We start from the raw sequence: 18,366 nt of genomic DNA, 5'->3' as shown, positions 1-18,366 counted from the left end.
CACTAAAAGTCTTCCCCTTTTACCTCAAATTTCGATGATATCGAGTATAAACACATCAAAAATCGCAAAACACTTTCTCATTCCTCACGGTCACTTGATGAAATCCAATCCCAAGAATCCAACCTACAAATCTAAACAAGTAGAAAAGTGAAAGAAATAAGCTAATAGAAGGGAAAATAAGAGAATTCAAAATCAAAAAGAAAAATTAGAGATCTTCGGGTTGCCTCCCGGGAAGCGCTTGCTTATGGTCCTAAGCTCGACCCTTCCTCCAAATCATGGAGGGTCAAAGAACACCACCTTCTTCAAAGTGGCGGAAAAAGCAAATTTCTCTTCAACTTCTAGCAACTTCTCGTTGTTTCTTGATGAGATTTCATACAAAGACTTTTCAAATGCAAGCTTTTCTTTCCACAACTTCTTTCTCTTTCTCTTTTTCCTAGAAGCTCGAGATTTTTTCTTAGCCTTGTTGTTCTTTGTAGATGGTTCCTCACCATCTAAACTCATTGAAATATCACCTTCATCTTGAGGATAGAGTTCAAACCAATGAGGAATGTCAATTTCCTCCTCGTCCATAAGCTTGGGAATCATCATTTTATCTTCACTAACCTTCTTGCAATCACAACTCAAAAGCACATCATCATAATTCTCAAGAAAATCGTTAGTTGAAGAATCAATCATGCATACATTATCAATGGAGCAAGGGGAATTAACACACATAATTCCTTTCACAAGAGACAAAGACTCATGCATTGGTTTCAAATCAAAACTTTCCTCATTCTTACCAACTCTCAAGGTAATACGACCTCCCTTAACATCTATCAAGGCTCCCGAGGTAGCTAAGAAAGGTCTTCCTAAGATGATACGGATATGGTCATCTTCCGCAATCTCAAGCACAATGAAATCAACGGGAATGGTGAACTCTCCTATCTTGAGAGGAACATCCTCAACTCTCCCCTTTGGAAACTTAATAGACCGATCGGCTAATTGAAGGGTCATGTTGGATGGAAGGAGCTCACCTAGCTTAAGTTTCTTAAAAACGGAATAAGGCATGATACTAACACTAGCACCAAAATCACAAAGAGCATTGTGGAACATATTTCCTTTGATTTTGCAAGGTACGGAAAAATTTCCGGGATCTTTAACTTTTGGGGTAAGTCATTATGAATAAAGGCATTAAAACACTCCCTTAAATTCACCGATTCCACCATATTCCAATCTCTCTTATCGCTCAAAATTTCCTTAAGAAACTTAGCATAGTTTGGCATTTGTTCTACCACATCGGTAAAAGGAAGAGTAAGATGGAGTTGCTTAAGTATCTCGATGAATTTCCCAAATTGCTCATCCAACTTGTGCCTATTGTGTTTTTGGGGGGTAAGGAAGTCTAGGTTTGTAAACCTCATCTTGCTTCCTCTCTTTCTCCATAGGCTCATCATTGGAACCATCACTCATCTTGCTAGGCTCTTCATGCTTATTCCCTTCACTCGAATCACTCTCCTTTTCACTGTCCTTACTCTTCCTAGGAACACACTCTTTAAGGACCTTACCACTCCTAGTGGTCATAGCACACATCGGTTCCCTAGAGTCAACTTCTTGTGAGGGTAAAGAAGATGGACTAGCATAATCTCTCAAAGGGTTGGCTAGTTGAAAAATTTGGTTCTCAAGCATCTTTCCATGAGTGAATAGGACCTTAAACATTTTGTTAAAAGTCAATGTGAATTCATTCAACATCTCGGATTGAGCTATCATGAAATTCTCTAGCATATTCAATTGGTTTTGTTGAGCAAAGAAATCAACACCTTGGCTTTGAGTCTTTGGAGTAATTTGGGGTGGGGTATCTCTTTGAACATCATTTTGAAAATCTCCCCTACCTTGATTACTCCAATTACCCTTACCATGATTTTGGCTGGAATTTTGATTATGGTTACCATAACCTTGGTTATGATCCCCATATTCCTGGCCATGGCTTTGATCATTACAACAAAAATTATTGTGGTTACAACAAAAATTATTGTGGTTACCACAAAACTCTTGGGTCACATGGTTACCATAACCACTATTTTGGTTATAATTATCATAGCTCCCATGATTGTGATAATTCCTATTCCCAACATTCTTTTGAGCATTAAATCTAGGTCCAAAATCATTATTATCATCACAATTCACATGCACATTCTCATATCCATCATATCTATCACAAGGAACATTTGGGCAATTAGAAGCAATATGATCATTTTTTCCACATAAATCACAAACCAAGCATTCTCTTATCCTGCAACAAGAAGAAGAATTAGAGTTAAGGTAAGAAGGTGTACCTCTCCCCTTAATTTGGGAAGGAAGAATCGGAGCTTGCGAAGGTGGCTTCTCAAGCTTTGCTTTGAGTGATACAACCTCTTTCCCTAAATCCGCAATTAAAGTGGTCAAGTCATTAATGGCATTGAGTTGTTCGATTGAGCACCCCTCGCTAGTTGGCTCTTTCTCCACTTCTTGCCAATTCATATAATGTCGCACCACTTCATCTATTGCATCCACCACTTCTTCTTCCGTTTTGCTCATTATTGTGCCTCCGGCTCCGGCATCTAAGCTTGCTCTTCCATGAGAAGTCAACCCACCATAGAAGATTTGTATAATTTGATAGGTTGGAATTCCGTGGTGAGGGCATTCCCTTTGGTAATCCTTATATCTCTCTTATACTTCATAGAGACTCTCACTAGGCCCTTGCTTGAAATTTTGGATCAAAGTCCTTGATTCCGTCGTCTTCTTTTATGGGAAAAAGCAAGATAAGAAAGCCTTTGTGACTTCATCCCACGTCCTAAGGGACCTTGGCTTTACCTCCTTGTCCAACCACTCTAAAGCTCTTCCAATGAGAGAGAAGGGAAGCAACTTGAGCCTTATATATTCTTGTGCAACTCCGGCTACCATGATTGTATTACAATACTTCTCAAAATCCTTGAGATGGTTGAGAGGATTTTCACTTTTTGTACCACCATATTGTTTCCTCTCAATCAAGGTGATCATAGCCGGTTTGATTTCAAAATCACCATCCGGGATCAATAATGGAGCAATCCCGCTCTCATACTTGTAAGCACCCGGAGTGCCTAATTCCTTCAATGTCTACCTTTGAGCTTCTCCCATGTTCACTTGCACACAATCTCAATCAAAATTATTAGTAGCACAGCTACAAGTGTAGCCTAAAGGAAAATCTTTTTGTATTTTTCAAATAGATGGAATAGACTCAACAACAATACACAATCACGACACCACTCCCCGGCAACGGCGCCATTTTGACGAGGGTTGAAGCTAGGTCGTTGGGGCTAACCCCTACCCAAGGTCAAACAATATTTATAAACATTCAACACACCCCTATATAGGTATAACGGTAAGTCGAGGGTCAAACCCAAAGGAATGGTTGGCTATAGTCTATTGTCTATAGTCAAGCTATCCCGAATCTAGAGATAGGGTGTGAAATCTATACTAAGACAAGCACGGCAAACAAACGAGAAGAAATCAAATGTAATAAGTACTAGGGCTAGGATCCAAATGTAGTCATATTGGAATCAACTAATTGGGAGGTTAAATTGGCTAAGTCAAGCAATGTGAGGGAAGATCAATCATGCAACCAATAGAGCATATCAAGCTATTCTCCTAGAGGTCTAACTAGCGTTAACTACGATAAACTCTAGCTAGGAAACATCACAAGACATCTCAATCGTGTAAATGCAAGCCACAAATCAATGGTCTGTATCAATGTGAACTTACAATGTAATCTAGTGCAACAATCAAAGTTAGCTACTCTTTAATTAATCACACACACGCATATGATCATCAACCAAATTTAATTACATCATCAACTCCATCAATTTTCCCAATTAGCATCAATCCATTATTTATACATGCTTCACCATTACCCTAGCAATCTAACTACTCACAATCCATAGAAATCAAGATCAAAACAAAGCTAAACAACAAATTCATCATGATCAAATTGAACAACTATAATCAAATCACAAATCAATCAAACTTCAATCAAACTTGAACATTTAACAAAACAATTGAAATCAAACTAAAGATTAACTAAAGATTGAATTAGAGGAAAGGAGATCTTACAATCTTGATCAAGGATCAAAGGAACTAAAGCTTCAATCATCAACAATCCACCATGAAATTTTCTCTCCAAAACCTAGAGTTTCTCTCTCTAAAAACCTCTCTAATTTGATCCAAAACTAATTCTAATTCTATTCTAATTCTTCCTGATCATCCTCACTAAAAATAGAAGGAAAGACTATATATAGGAGAGAGAAGTCGATTATGACATCCAAACATAGACCCATGTAGGTGCGGCCGCACATAGGGGAGAACAGGAGGCGCACGGACACAAACCCAGGGGGGTGCGCCCCCACGCGCCTCCTGTGCGGCCGCATGCGCCACTTGTGCGGCCGCACGAACCCCTTTAGCGCCCGCACCAATCTGGGTCTCCTCCTCCCCTTCTTCATCCTTGATCATCTAGAGCACACAACTTTGATGATGGTTATGAACATCGAAGTAGGCAGCAAGTTATAGACATTTTGATGGGTACAAGGCATAGATGGTGCCCCGACCACTTGCGTGACCGGTCTTGAAACTTTCCCTCCGAGTTCCTCTTGACTTGAAGCTCAAAATACTAGCACAAGGCATCAAAAGCAATGATAATTGTTGAAGGGAAACTCGAAAATCTTTGGATGATCGATCATAACCTACAAACAAAAGAAAACAAACAAATAATAGAGAAAAACAACGAATAAACAAGAAAATGCACAAAATAGAGAAACTAACTACGAAAAGCACAAAGTAAGGAAATAAAGAGAAAAACTAAGGAAAGCTAAAGGAAAGAGTTATAAAATGAAATGAAATTTATCCAAAAAGAGATCAAATGAGTGCCATAAATGTCACTCATCAACTAAACCTTGCTAATAAATTACCTGAAAATGATATGTCGGGTCGTGTATGACTTGCAAAGTACATTAGTGCTCCAATTGCACTAAGATACGGTACTTCAGGACCAAGAATTTCTTTATCATTTTCCCGAGGACGGAATGGATCTTTCTCTACTTCAAGTGATCTTACAACCATAGGGCTGCTCAATGGATGTGCTGTATTCATAGAAAATCTTTTAAGAACCTTTTCTATGTATGTTGATTGATGCACAAGGACTCCATTCTCTAGGTGCTCTATTTGTATCCCCAAGCAGAATTTTGTCTTTCCTAGATCTTTCATTTCGAACTCTTTCTTTAAATAATTGACAGTCACTGAAATCTCTTCAGGAGTTCCAATGACATTCAAATCATCAACATACACTGCAATTATAACAAATCCCGATCCAAATTTCTTTATAAAAATACATGGGCTGATAGGATCATTCTTATAACCTTCTTTCAACAAATACTCACTTTGACGGTTATACCACATTCGCCCAGATTGTTTCAATCTATAAAGAGATTTGTTCAATTTAATACAGAAATGTTCTCGAGAACTAGATTTTGCTGCTTCTGGCAGCTTGAATCCTTCTGGGAGCTTCATGTAAATGTCATTATCCAGTGGGCCATATAAATAAGTTGTGACTATATCCATCAAACGTAAGTCAAGTCCTTCTCTTATTGCCAGACTAATCAAAAATCTAAAAAGTAGTTTCATCCACCACAGGAAAATATGTCTCTTCATAATCAATACCAGGTCTTTGTGAGAACCCTTGTGCAACTAACCGTGCCTTATATCTTACAACTTCACCCTTTTCATTTTTCTTTTGCACAAAGACCCATTTGTATCCCACTGGATTTACACCTTCAAGTGTACGGACTACAGGTCCGAATACTTTCCTTTTTCTAAGAGATTTTAATTCTGTTTCAATTGCTTCTTTCAATTTTGGCCAATCATTTCTTTGTCTACATTCTTCAATGGATTTTGGTTCATGATCCTCATTATTATCCATAACATCTAATGCTACATTGCATGCAAAAACATCATCGATGTCGATTTGATTTCGGTTCCATGTAATTCCAGACATCATGGCCTCAGCCTTATCTTGAGGTGTTGTCTCATTAGCCTCTTTGATTGTTTCACCAAGCCCTTTAGCATCTAGGTGTATTTCAGCATCTAACACCCATGATAAATAATTCTTTCCGGTAATATCAAGGGCCACAAATTCAAGCTTCGCAAGATTCGACAATTTTTCACTATACAAAATAATATTAAAAGATAAGTATATATGAATAGCATCCAAAAGTATATATTAAACGTTATTAGCCAAATTAACAACATTATACATGTACTCCTATACTCGCAACATTTATCTTTTACGCATTCGTAAAATATAGTCAAGCTAAAATAATACATAGCTATACATAAAATAATAATAGTCAAATTGTGACGATCCAGCATCTACAATATCATACATATTACTATACAAGTAGAAGATTAGAGAGAAAAATTGACATGGATTAAACAGATCACCTAAATATTCATACGAAGTTAGGCAAATTGTATCAATATATTCACTCATAAATAATCAATACAAGTTTTTTTTTTTTTTTTTTTTTTTTTTTTTTTTTTTTTTTTATGGCTATGGTGCTGATAACGTGTTAAATATGGAAGAGAAAATACAGAGAGATGAGTGAAGATTGTTACGTTGTATTTCATATTTCATCTAGTACGGGATATATATAGATGTACATTGCCTAGGGTTCCATCAATGGATAAGACCAAATACCCAACTCTAGAATATTCTAAATAGTACATGGGATAATAGTCATCCATAATAGATATTTTCATAACAATTTCATCAGTATGCATGAATAAACAACTCTTTGATTAGTTTAACACATGATTAAGCATAGAATGTATACGTGTAAGTGTGTCCCAATTATTAATTATTTTTTTGAATAGATCCCAATTATTAATTAGTTAAGTTACAAATGTATCTAGTTTTTTCCTCTTCAAAAAAAAAAAAAAATGTATCTAGTTTTTTAATTAGTTAAGTTTCAAAAGGTTAATATTGTTTTTTACATTTTGGGGCTATTCCTGACAACTCAAATATATGGTCAAAACTAATAGATTAGTTATAAATTCAAATGTAATGATTCAAAATGGTATAACTATTTTAAAACGAGGACATAACTACAGCCTACAGGGGAAGTGTAAACAAGAATTTGTACATAGATGAATCATCATATGATATAACAATCTATTTATCATATCATATGATATAATCTGACCACTCTGAAATAAATGAGGTATGATCCATAGACTCTCCTGGCACATCTGCATTCTGTGACGGTTTCTCTTTCCCTCCGACTAATCTTGCCGGGTTCCCCACAGCTGTTGTTCTCGGAGGAACATCAATCAGCACCACTGATCCAGCCCCTATCTTTGCCCCGTCACCAATCCTCACATTACCCAAGATTGTTGCCCCAGCACCTATTAAAACTCCATCCCCAACCTTGGGGTGACGATCACCTCCCGCTTTTCCAGTTCCCCCAAGAGTTACATGGTGTAAAATCGAACAGTTGTCACCAATTGTTGCTGTCTCTCCAATAACTACCCCAGTGGCATGATCGAAGAGGATCCCCTTTCCAATTCTAGCAGCAGGGTGGATGTCAACAGCAAAGACATCGGATATTCTGGAGTGAAGGGCAAGAGCAAGGGGGCGTCTATCCTGATTCCAGAGCTTGTGGGCCACACGGTGAGATTGACATGCTAAGAAGCCCTTGTAATTGAGAAGGCAGTGAGAAAAGGAGACACAAGCCGGGTCACGGACTCTGGCAGCACGTAAATCAGCAACAACAGCGGCAAGCAGTGAAGAATCAGAAGATAAGATGTTAAGGAAGAGGTCATATAGGAGGGTTGACAGCAAAGTTGAGGAGCAAAGCTTGTTGCCTAGGTGAAAGGAGAGCGATCGTTCAAGAGAGGAGTGAGAAAGGATTGTGGAGTAGAGGTAGGAAGCAAGTGCAGGCTCAGAATCAGCATCACGACGGGCTTCAGCCTTGATCTGAGCCCACAACCAAGCCTCATCATTTGCATTGGACTCTGCTGGCAGCTGAGGCACTGATGGAGGCACATTGAATTCCCCACCTGGCATTGTAGGAAGATGGGCGGCAGAGCCTAAGCTGCAATTTTCCTGCTGGGAGGTTTGAACAAAAATTGTCAGAAACAAATCTAACACTAAAAAACTGTAAATGTTCAAATACAACAACAAAGCCTTAGTCCCAAAATGATTTTCTATATATGCTTAAAGTGCTAAGGTCCAAAATTAATAGTTGGCTCATAACATACTACAACATCCATGCATGCATAACACAGACATTGACCTAACATATTATTGCTTCTTAAAGCAAAACAACATCATTCTTTTATCAGTTCATAGAAGGTTCTCTCAAATAAAAAAAAATGGTACTTTGGAGGTACCAAGTTAAGAAAAATAACACCCACAATGTCACAAATAATAAATCAGGCAACATTGTGGACAGTGTTGCTAAATATGTAAAAATAAAGACACTAGTTGAGAAATTTTTTGAGGATTATAGATTAAGTATTAATCTGCCAATCCCCTCAGTGGTATCTCTACTTGCTCTTCGTGCAGTTTCTATATCCGCGACCAAGTACCAACTATGTTGAATTGGCAAAAACGATATTACAAGGTTTTTTATACCAGTGGTATTTGCACCAGCATATCAAATTGATCATATCTCTATCTTATACGGTGTCAGTCTAGAAGCTGGAAACAATCAATCTCTTGGAAAACCATTCCAGTCCATGCCAAGAAAGAGAAAAGGACAATCAATCCATGATTTCATCCAAATAAAAAAAAAAACTTAAATGTCATTTTCCAAAGTTGTTATATGACTATATCCATGAGATCTTGTCTTAGCTTAACAATCTGAATCCAAAGCTATCTCAGACTCTAATAACCATAGTAATCAATCATAGTTCTTGTGATGATCTGTCCTTCAACTATTTCAAACAAGGTGGCTTAAGGTGACATGGGCTATGTGCTGTTTTTGGCCTAGAAGAGGAGATTTTTGGTGAGGAACAGCTTAGGGGGCATATATTCCTTATTCAGAAAAAATAAAAATTTCACTATTCCTTTTGTATCTAAATGGAATAGTGAAATTTCACTATTATGAGACAACCAAGACACATCATGAGCAAAACGCATAATACACATTTTTTAAGGGACCAAGATCAATCAGAAAGGTAAGAGCCTAAGACTAAAATAAAACTTACAGAATGTTATTTATGCTAATGTGAGACTTATAAAACATTAAAAGTATCATCTAACTAAATGGCAATTCACCTCATAATTAACATATAGTGTGAAATAAAACATTAACTGTTGTCTTATTCAAATTGTACTTTCTGCATCCTATCACTAGAATGATTCTCAAACATTATAAGCACACAATGAGCACAAGGTATCATTGTTGCTGGCATGTGATATGATGCTATAGATATAATTTTCAAACAAGTAAACCACAAGCATTTTAATAACAATTTAAGAATTTAAAATTATAAAATGATTGAATCTAAAGGTTTCAGCTTATCAATGTACATGCAGATTTTTAACATATAATGAACAAATGTAATTAGAATAGGAAAACCCTAACCTAACTACAAGAGAGATTACAAGGAACCTGATTGGTGGAGCAGCACCTGAATCTCTTCTTGTATTTAAGGTGGTGATAGGCCGGTTGGAGATCACTTGAAAAATCTCGGACATAAAATCTGTTAATGCAGATAGATGGAATGGCATATGAAACCGCCAACATCTGTCCGGATGACACTGTGAAATGGTGAGAGAAATTTTTTTCAAAAGATCCTAGGTTTCTTCTTAATGGGATGCTTGTCCAATATCCAAATTCCCAAGCAACCTAATTAAGAATTGGTGTTGAGATAAAGTGGGCAAGAGTTCGACAGGATCATCTAAGCCTAGCTAACACGAGGTACTTCGATTTCAGCTAAAAAATTTTTTTTACCGGTCTCCATAGGGCAAATTGACAGTTGTTATCTTTAATCACATGTTAGTAAAAAAAATAAAACAATCGCTTAAACACATCAGTGAAATTCTTTGTCATCTATAATAATAAGCCCCAATAATGGATGATTAGAGAAAATCCACTAAATGTCACTTTGTTTGTTTGTCGGTCATTATTTGTGTTTGTATGGTCAACATTAAAAAATTCTTGTCTCACTCAAAGTTGCTCCCTCCATCTTGAAAACTTATTAAGTCGTTCTCAAGCTGTTTATCATATAACCTTTTTTTGGTTAACTGTGTAGAAAATTCAAGTTTGACATCAATGATCCTTCCCATTTCAAGAATTTATAGCAATATTTGACATTAATTCTGCTCTTTTGTAAAACTCTTTTAAAGTTAATTAGAAAGTGCCACTAGCTGTGTATAAGTCCAAACATGGCCATGATAAATAGTTTAGGCTCTAGAGGTTGTCTTGTAAGAACTCCTATTACCCTTTTGATTAAGAAAGTCTTTCAAACATAGATTCAAAGCAAGCAGTGAGGTATTTTTGGAATAATATCAAGTATGTAAGTTACATTAATTTTATGACAAGGTTGGGTGTGTGTGTGTATGGGGGGGGGGGGGGGGGAGACAATTCCAAAACAAATTTACTACCATCAAAACATTCTAACATTTCAGCCTTAAAATATACTAGTACTAATTTATTAATCATAGGGAACATCAAAGTTGAAGCCAAATTAAAGATAATTGGTATTAGAGATGAAAAGAAGAGATACATGTCAAAGTATGCATCTTGACATGGATTTGTCCCATTAAATTATTTTCTTATTTTATCACAGAAATGTTGGTCGAAAACTTCTAATCCTATAATATCAAGGACGGATATAATATTTCCACAACGGGGTAGCATTAAATTCTTTACTTACAAGGGAATAAGCCAAAACTAATACGTATCAATCCAATACAAAATACAATTTTTATTACCAAACAGAAGATATTCAAATCATTTCTACAAGCTTTTCTTTCGAAATTCTTCAGTTTGCTAATATAAATTTAATAGAGACATGAGAATTAAAAACATATTCAAACTTTAAATCAAAGCCAAAATCATAGTACACAATCTGGTCATGCTTGTAAGATCTACAAGAACATTTGTATCATAAAATTTTCAATCGAAAACAAATATATAGGTCAAATATAATAAGACAAATCACCCCTTAATCACAAACTAATTAGACATAAAACAATAACAAAACAATGTCAACAAAAAACCCAATAGTATACAAGTATTTAACAACAAGAACCCAACATTAATAATATCATATCAAGTATAAGCCAAAATCCCCACATAAGACTAAAAATAAAATCAACAAAAATAAATCCAGAAAAGCAATACAAACTAGAAAGATGAAGAAATACATGAGCAAAAGAAAATTAAAAGTAGTAGTGAACTTAAGAACTTAGCAGTGGTAGGACACCACCACCACGTACTAAATAAACACAAAACCTAATAAACTTTCATTCAAACCAAAAAAAAAAAATTGTGTGATAGATTTCGAGGAATATTTTGTTCACTTTATAGGAGTGGAGATGGATTTCAAATTTCTCTTGAAGTGGAGGAGGATTAAAAGAAGGAATTTTCTTGGTAACAAGATTTTAACATTTCAAATAACAAATCCTCTTATATTTCCTACCCATTCTGAACTGTAATTCATATAGGTATAAATGCTTAACTAGATTGAATTATCAAATTTTGTCAGATACAAAATGATAACAATGTAAACCATCAACCATTTTATATATCTAATTGATTTATATCAACTAATGATTTAATTCTTGTCAATTTATAATGATAACAATCAAATTGTTGTTTAATTTTAAATTCAATCGTAATCGAACCCAACCCTGAGTTGGGATATGAGAAATAATGCCCTGAGATTAGTGAAAAAAAAAAAAAAAAAAAATCCAATTTCATACTTCCATCCAAACAATGAAGGATTACAAAAAAAAAAAAAAAAAAAAAGCATGCAACACATTAGCAGCCAACCAAACTTGATTTCATTCATCAAATTAGGTTCCAAAATCACATAAAATCCCTCTCGCTTACGATAATCAACAAAATTGCTCACTATAATCTTTCATAACTTGAGTAATTATAATCAATAATTTAATAATCCAGCTAAGATGAACCCTTCAATTGACTATACTAATAATTAAATCAACGATAAACGCTAGATTATGAAATTGATATTCGATTATAAAAGAAAAATAAACGAATCTTACCACAGAATATTCTTCAATGGAGAAGAGAAAGCGTGAAGCTGCTTCAATGGTGGATAGATAGAGGGAGAGAGAGGTGCAGCGTAGAAGTGAAAAACTCCGAAAGGGCCAAAAAAGACAAATGAAAAATGAATATTTAGAAAGGAAAATTGGTGGCACGCATGTAATGTTTTTTTTTTTTCTCCCTTCTTTTTCACAAGTCCATTAACTCCAATTGTAAAATCGGGTGGTGTGCCTTAATAAGATTTGGAAAATACTTATATTCCTTCATATGTATTTGACATGGTCAAATTTTTTTCCACCATTTGTCTATTTATGTATCGATTTTTTTTTTTTTTTGACACAACCAAAGCTTAGCCATTTATTCATTCATCAAAAGATCAAGATCATTACAAACTTCCCCATGAATTTCCGGGGGATACTCCTCTAACCAAACTCAATATTCACTAAAAGTACTACTTAACATAGCTAAGCCATGGGCAACACCATTACCCAATCTCTTCACAAAGGAGAAAGAGCAAGAAAAACATTGAGAAACAAGCCTAAGAATATCCCTAATCAAATTACCAAAATCGTTCTGAAGGATGATACCCTTCTTCATGTGATGGAACAATTTGATGTTATCGGTCTCAAGCACAAAATTTCTGAAGCCGGCTTCAAGGGCAATCCCAAGGCTTTGCCGCATTGCAATCGCTTCACCCAAGTCCACTCCATAACTGCCCCTAAGAGTGGAGCAGTAGGCCATCAGTACCGACCCATCAGCATCCCTAAGCACGCCTCCCACACCAAGCAGCTGCTGCACACTGAAATTTGCATCAGTGTTTAGTTTGTATGCTCCTGCAGCAGGTGCCTTCCACACCGAACCCAAATTCTGACTCAGTACAGCAGGGGAATTCAATTTAGATGCCTCTTCAAACTCACCAACAAGCCCCATAGCCTTGTGAAGTAATTCATACTCAGGTTTCAATTTCTTTTCAAAGACCCAGCGATTTCGTTGCAGCCACACACCCCACGCAATGCTCCAAAAAATGTCCCACCACTTCAGCTCCTTTACATTATCACTCTTGTTAGCACACCACCTACGAAAGCATCCATCTTCTTCACCACTAGTGTCTAACCTCATAACCGAGTGTTTCCATATCATGGCTGATTTCGAACAGAGGAGCAGCATGTGCATAATGGATTCTTCTACTTCCCCACACATTGGGCAGATGTATTCAATCTCCATACCTCTAGCAGCCAAACACATACGCACAGGGATGGCATTCTTAATGCATCTCTAAGCAAAAAACTTAATCTTTTGAGGGAGATTAATTTTCCATATGGTCTTCCAATTGAAAGAAGGAGGGACATTAGATGACGAAGCTCTGCTTAATTCTTCCTCTTCAATCAATAAATTATACGCACTCTTAACGTTGTAGAAACCATCCTTCGAATAATGCCAGCACCATTCATCTGGGCTATCAAACAATGGAATCGGGGAGCTACAAATATCATTGACTTCCCTCTCAGTGAAAAGCTCCTGCAACCAAACCGTATTCCAGCTTCTATCAACCCAAAGTTCATTCACAAATGTAGGCACATCATCCCCTTCCCCCTTGGCAGATAAAACACGAAACTTTGGGAGTGTAGGGACCCAAGGATCCTCCCAAATATTGATACTACTACCCCCACCAATAACCTTCCTAACACCTTTTTCAACCACATTCCTCACACTTAAGATAGAACGCCAAGTATAACCCATGCCGGAAACCATCTTTGCATCAAAAAAAGATGAGGGAAAATATTTACCTTTAAGAACTAGAGACATTAAAGAGTTCTCATTGGATAAAATTCTCCACGCTTGCTTGGCCAACATTGCTTTATTGAACACTCGCATATTTCGAAACCCCATTCCTCCTTGATTTTTTGCCCGGTACATCTTCTTCCAAGCTACCCAACACATCTTCTTTTCATCACCTTTTTGCCCCGAAAAGAAATTTCTACACATTTTTTCCACCTGATCAAGAATGCTAACCGGGATAGAAAAACATTACATAGCATAGATCGGGATCGCTTAGGCAACAGATTTAATAAGAATTTCTCTACCGGCTTGAGACAAGAAATTTTCCTTCAACCTTTGAGCTTTTTCCACACCCTATCTTGAATACTCTGAAAAACCTATTTTTTAGAACCTCCAATGTAAGTTGGAAGCCCTAAATATTTATCGTGTCCATTGACAGCCTTAAAAGACAACTTCATCTGAAGCATATTTTTCTTCTCAAGATCAATGTTTCGGCTAAAAGACACTTCCGATTTCTCCATATTCAATTTCTGACCCGACGCTAGCTCATAAGTTGAAAGAATATCAAGGACTCTGTCTGTTTCTTCTTCATTTGCCCTCACAAAAAGCAAACTGTCATCAGCAAAAAATAAGTGAGAAATTGGTTCAACATGTCTACCAATTTTCACCCCATGTATGATTTTCTTCCTTTCTGCATCACAAAGTAAGGCCGACAAACCTTCTGCACACATTATAAATAGGAAGGGAGAGATGGGATCTCCTTGCCGCAGTCCTCTACTAGGCTTAAAAACTCGAGAAGGTTGACCATTCACAAGGACATCAAAAGAAGCCGACGAGACACACTTCATAATATTGTTCACAAACTGCTCTGGGAAACCAAATTTCATCATTATTTTTTCCAGAAACACCCACTCTACCCTGTCATATGCTTTGCTCATGTCAAGCTTCAACCCCAAGTAGCCTTTCTTCCCTAATTTCTTTTTCCGGAGTTAATGAAAACATTCATAAGCAACAAGAATATTGTCTGTGATCAATCTTGATGTGTGTCATAAATGGCACACATTTGACGAGCATTTAGGTCATTTTTATTCTCTTTTCATAGCTTTCATGCTTAATAAGTGCTTAGTTTTATGCTTTGTTGCTTAGTTTTACCTTTCTTCTCTTATTTTGTAGCTTTTGTGCTTTTCGTTGGTTTTCTAGTCTTTTCTTCTTTATTTGCTCTATTTTCGTGGTTGTAGGTATTGGACGAGGTTCGGGTCGTGATTTTGGTGATCCATTATGGTGGAAGAGGCTTTAGGATCAAGTTCATGGAGTTTGGGAAGCTCAAGATGCAAAGAAGTGGAAGTTCCAAGTCTTGGTTCTTCTCTTGTGCTCCTTTCAAAGGAGGTGTGTGCCCTCAATATTAAGCCTTAGCTACTGCCTACCTTGTCCTCCATCACCATCATAAATCATGTGTGCACCCCTTGAGCTTGAAGAGTTGAAGATTCGAAGAAACCCAGCTGAGTGCGGCCGCACGCGCAGAATGTGCGGGCGCACACGAGGGATGTGCGGCCGCACACCATGGTTGTGCGGGCGCACATCATGGTTGTGCGGGCGCACATCCCCTGTTGTGTGGCCGCACCAACGTGGGTCTTTTCCGATCGAATTTCGACGATTTTCTCTCTCTTCTTATACCTATTTGAACCCAATTTTTGTAGGAAGTTTTCATAATAGAATTATATCATATTCTTAGCTTAGTTGAGAGCTTCTCTCTCTAAATTTAGGGGTTAGTTTTAGGAGTAGATTTTAGAGAGAGAAAGTGAAGAATTTCAATGGTGATTGAGAGGTTGAAGATCCAATGGTGACAATTGTATTTGAGATCTACTCTATTATCAGTGAGCATTTCTAAACTCTATCTCATTTATTGTTTTGTTTAGTATTCATGTTTAGATTGTTGATTTTGATTGGATTTTGATGATTTGATGATTGATGTTTGATTAGAGTTATTGTTCTTCTTTGATTGTTGATTACTTTAGTTGTTTGTTGAATTGATGATGTTTCTAGAGTAGTTGTTTGGTTAGGGATTTGGTGAAGCTTGTATTATGTAATGGATTGATGTATATTGGGGATTTTGATGGAGTTGATGATGTGATTAAATTGGTTAATTGATTATGTGCATGTGTGTGTTTGATTTAGGCTTGATCACCCTAGTTATTCACACTAGATTGCATTGTAAGTTCACATTGATACGGACCATTGATTTGTGGCTTGCATTTAATCGATTGAGGTGTCTTGTGATGTTTCCTAGCTAGAGTTTATCGTAGTTGACGCTAGTTAGACCTCTAGGAGAATAGCTTGATATGCTCTCTTGGTTGCATAATTGATTTTCCCTCACATTGCTTGACTTAGTCAACTTCCTAAACCAATTTGCATTGTTCATTGCTAATATAAGTGAATCCTAATCCCTAGCATTTTATTTGTTTGATTTCTTTGTCTTAGTAGTTGTTAGTGTCTTCTTTTACCCTTTGTCTTCGACCTAGCTTAGGCACATAATTGAAAGCACTTAGACATTACCGTTCCTTTGGGTTCGACCCTTGACTTACCTCTATACTTGTATTTAGGTTTGTTGAGTGTTTATAAATTTTGTTTGGCTTAGGGAAGATTAGCCCAACGACCTAGTTTTCCCCACGTCAAAATGGCGCCGTTGCCGGGGAACGGTGTCTATGTTTGAGTGTTTTTGATTGCTTAAGTCTAGGTCTTTGTGTATACTTTTCTTTTATTTTGTTTTTGTTTCCTTTGTAAAAATGGCATCTCTATCTTTTTCTCAACATGATGATGAGCCTTTTTGTGATTATTTCAATAGACTTAAGAAATTTCTTGACTATAATTGTTGTAGTCTTTGGGAAGCTTGTGAGATTTGTTATCATGGTTTGAATGAGAAAACTAGGGACATAGTTGAAGGAATGCATAATGGTGATTTTAGAGCATTTTCTATTGAGGATGCTTGGAAATTTTATGTTTGGTTTGCTTGGGAAGTTTATAACAAGGGTAAACGTGCTTCTATTTTTGATGTGCAATGTGTTAATTATTTCAATGCTAGCATGATTTACCATGATGTGTCACATGACCCCATAGTTGAACCTAGAACAAATGCTTCCAATTCTATTTCCTCTTTTGTTCATGATAATGTGTTGGATGTTCAAGCTAACAAATCTCATACATTTGAAAATGCTCCCAACCCCCTATTTGATGAAAATGCTCATGTTTGTAATGATGATGATCCCACCTTTGGTTGTATTTCTTCTTCTCTTGTTGAGCCTCAATCTCTTACCCCTTTTGAATCTCTTATTGCTACCTTAGAAACTCAAATTAGGCATGTTGAGCTTTGTGATGATCTTGGGCCTAATAAAGAGTCGACTCTTAATTGTTTAAGAAGTCAATTGGAGATGATGAGAAAGAGTGAGGAGCGTCTCGAGGAGGGAAGAAGGAAAAATGAAGAGCTAGGAAGCCAATTGTCATCCTTGATGCTTATGTGTGAAAGTTACAAATCCAATGTGTGTGTTGAGGGTGATGATGGTAAATTCGAGCAACCAAGAATGTGTGAGGATCCTATTGTTGAGCATAAGAGTGAAGGAGAGAGAGTCGAGAGTGATAATGAGTTTGATGAAATTTTAAGTCTAGACATCTCTTCCTTTGTTGAATGTGATGAGTTTCAAGTGTATGAATGTGACTCTTCTATCCATGAGTATTTTGGACTCGTTTGAGGTTATGACAATTGTGTTTGTTGAGTTCATAGGGAATAGTTATAGCCTTTTAAGCAAGTTCATTGATGATGCTTCATGGGAGAGAGATGATTTTGAAATTAATTTGCCTCCATTCATGCATGGTTTTGAGACTCAAGGCTTTAAGGAAGTTGAGGGAACTATTATTCATGAAGGTAGTGGAGGAGATTATGTGGTTCCTCTTGGGAGTTGGATGTTTGAAGGAGATGGTGATCATGAGCGTTCTTTTTTTGAGGATTCTATGATTGATTTTCATGCCCTCATTGGCGATGTGAGACCTTGTGTTGAGGGAGTAGCTAACCCTTTGCCCTTTTCTCATACCCCTTTCTCTCAAAAGTTCAATCACATCCCTTATTGCCCTATTTTTCTCCCTTCCTTTATTGGTAAGCCTATTGGGGATCCTTATGTCTATGAAGATTTGAATGTGGCTCATTTGTCTCCAATTTGGGAAAAGGGTGACGATGCCACCCAAAAATATTTTGAGGAGAGTTTGCCTTCTTTTTCCTTTTCTTCCTCTTTTTCTTCTTCTTCTTATTTTGTTGAGT

General features: G+C 36.7%; 2 protein-coding genes and 1 non-coding gene across 11 annotated transcripts; 1 reads left to right on the top strand and 2 right to left on the bottom strand.

The window, feature by feature from the left end:
• Positions 1-2,638: 2,638 nt before the first annotated feature.
• On the top strand, positions 2,639-2,744 carry LOC145599914 (small nucleolar RNA R71). Its single transcript, XR_014104161.1, has one exon. It is a non-coding gene; the product is annotated as a small nucleolar RNA R71 (small nucleolar RNA).
• Positions 2,745-7,064: 4,320 nt separating this feature from the next.
• On the bottom strand, positions 7,065-12,496 carry LOC145597873 (serine acetyltransferase 5-like). 9 transcript variants are annotated; one of them, XM_081654135.1, is made up of 3 exons: positions 12,281-12,496; positions 9,657-9,893; positions 7,065-8,146 (listed from the first exon to the last, which is right to left on the bottom strand). In XM_081654135.1, exons 2-3 carry the CDS (start codon positions 9,789-9,791, stop codon positions 7,223-7,225), a joined length of 1,059 nt encoding a protein of 352 aa, XP_081510261.1. In that variant the 5' UTR covers positions 9,792-9,893; positions 12,281-12,496; the 3' UTR covers positions 7,065-7,222. The 9 variants fall into 9 exon arrangements, with proteins under 9 accessions (XP_081510261.1, XP_081510260.1, XP_081510262.1 ...); XM_081654134.1 differs by having other exon boundaries at positions 9,657-9,805; XM_081654136.1 differs by having other exon boundaries at positions 9,657-9,796; positions 12,282-12,496.
• A 217-nt stretch (positions 12,497-12,713) lies between these two features.
• On the bottom strand, positions 12,714-13,505 carry LOC145596921 (uncharacterized). The gene has a single exon (XM_081653113.1). The coding sequence runs from the start codon at positions 13,503-13,505 to the stop codon at positions 12,714-12,716; it is 792 nt and encodes a 263-aa protein (XP_081509239.1).
• Between the last annotated feature and the right edge of the window lie 4,861 nt (positions 13,506-18,366).

This window comes from Chenopodium album, chromosome 20, assembly GCF_948465745.1.
Source record: "Chenopodium album chromosome 20, dcCheAlbu1.1, whole genome shotgun sequence".
NCBI classification, from domain to species: Eukaryota; Viridiplantae; Streptophyta; class Magnoliopsida; order Caryophyllales; family Amaranthaceae; genus Chenopodium; species Chenopodium album.
This window is presented reverse-complemented; position numbering and strand designations above follow the sequence as displayed.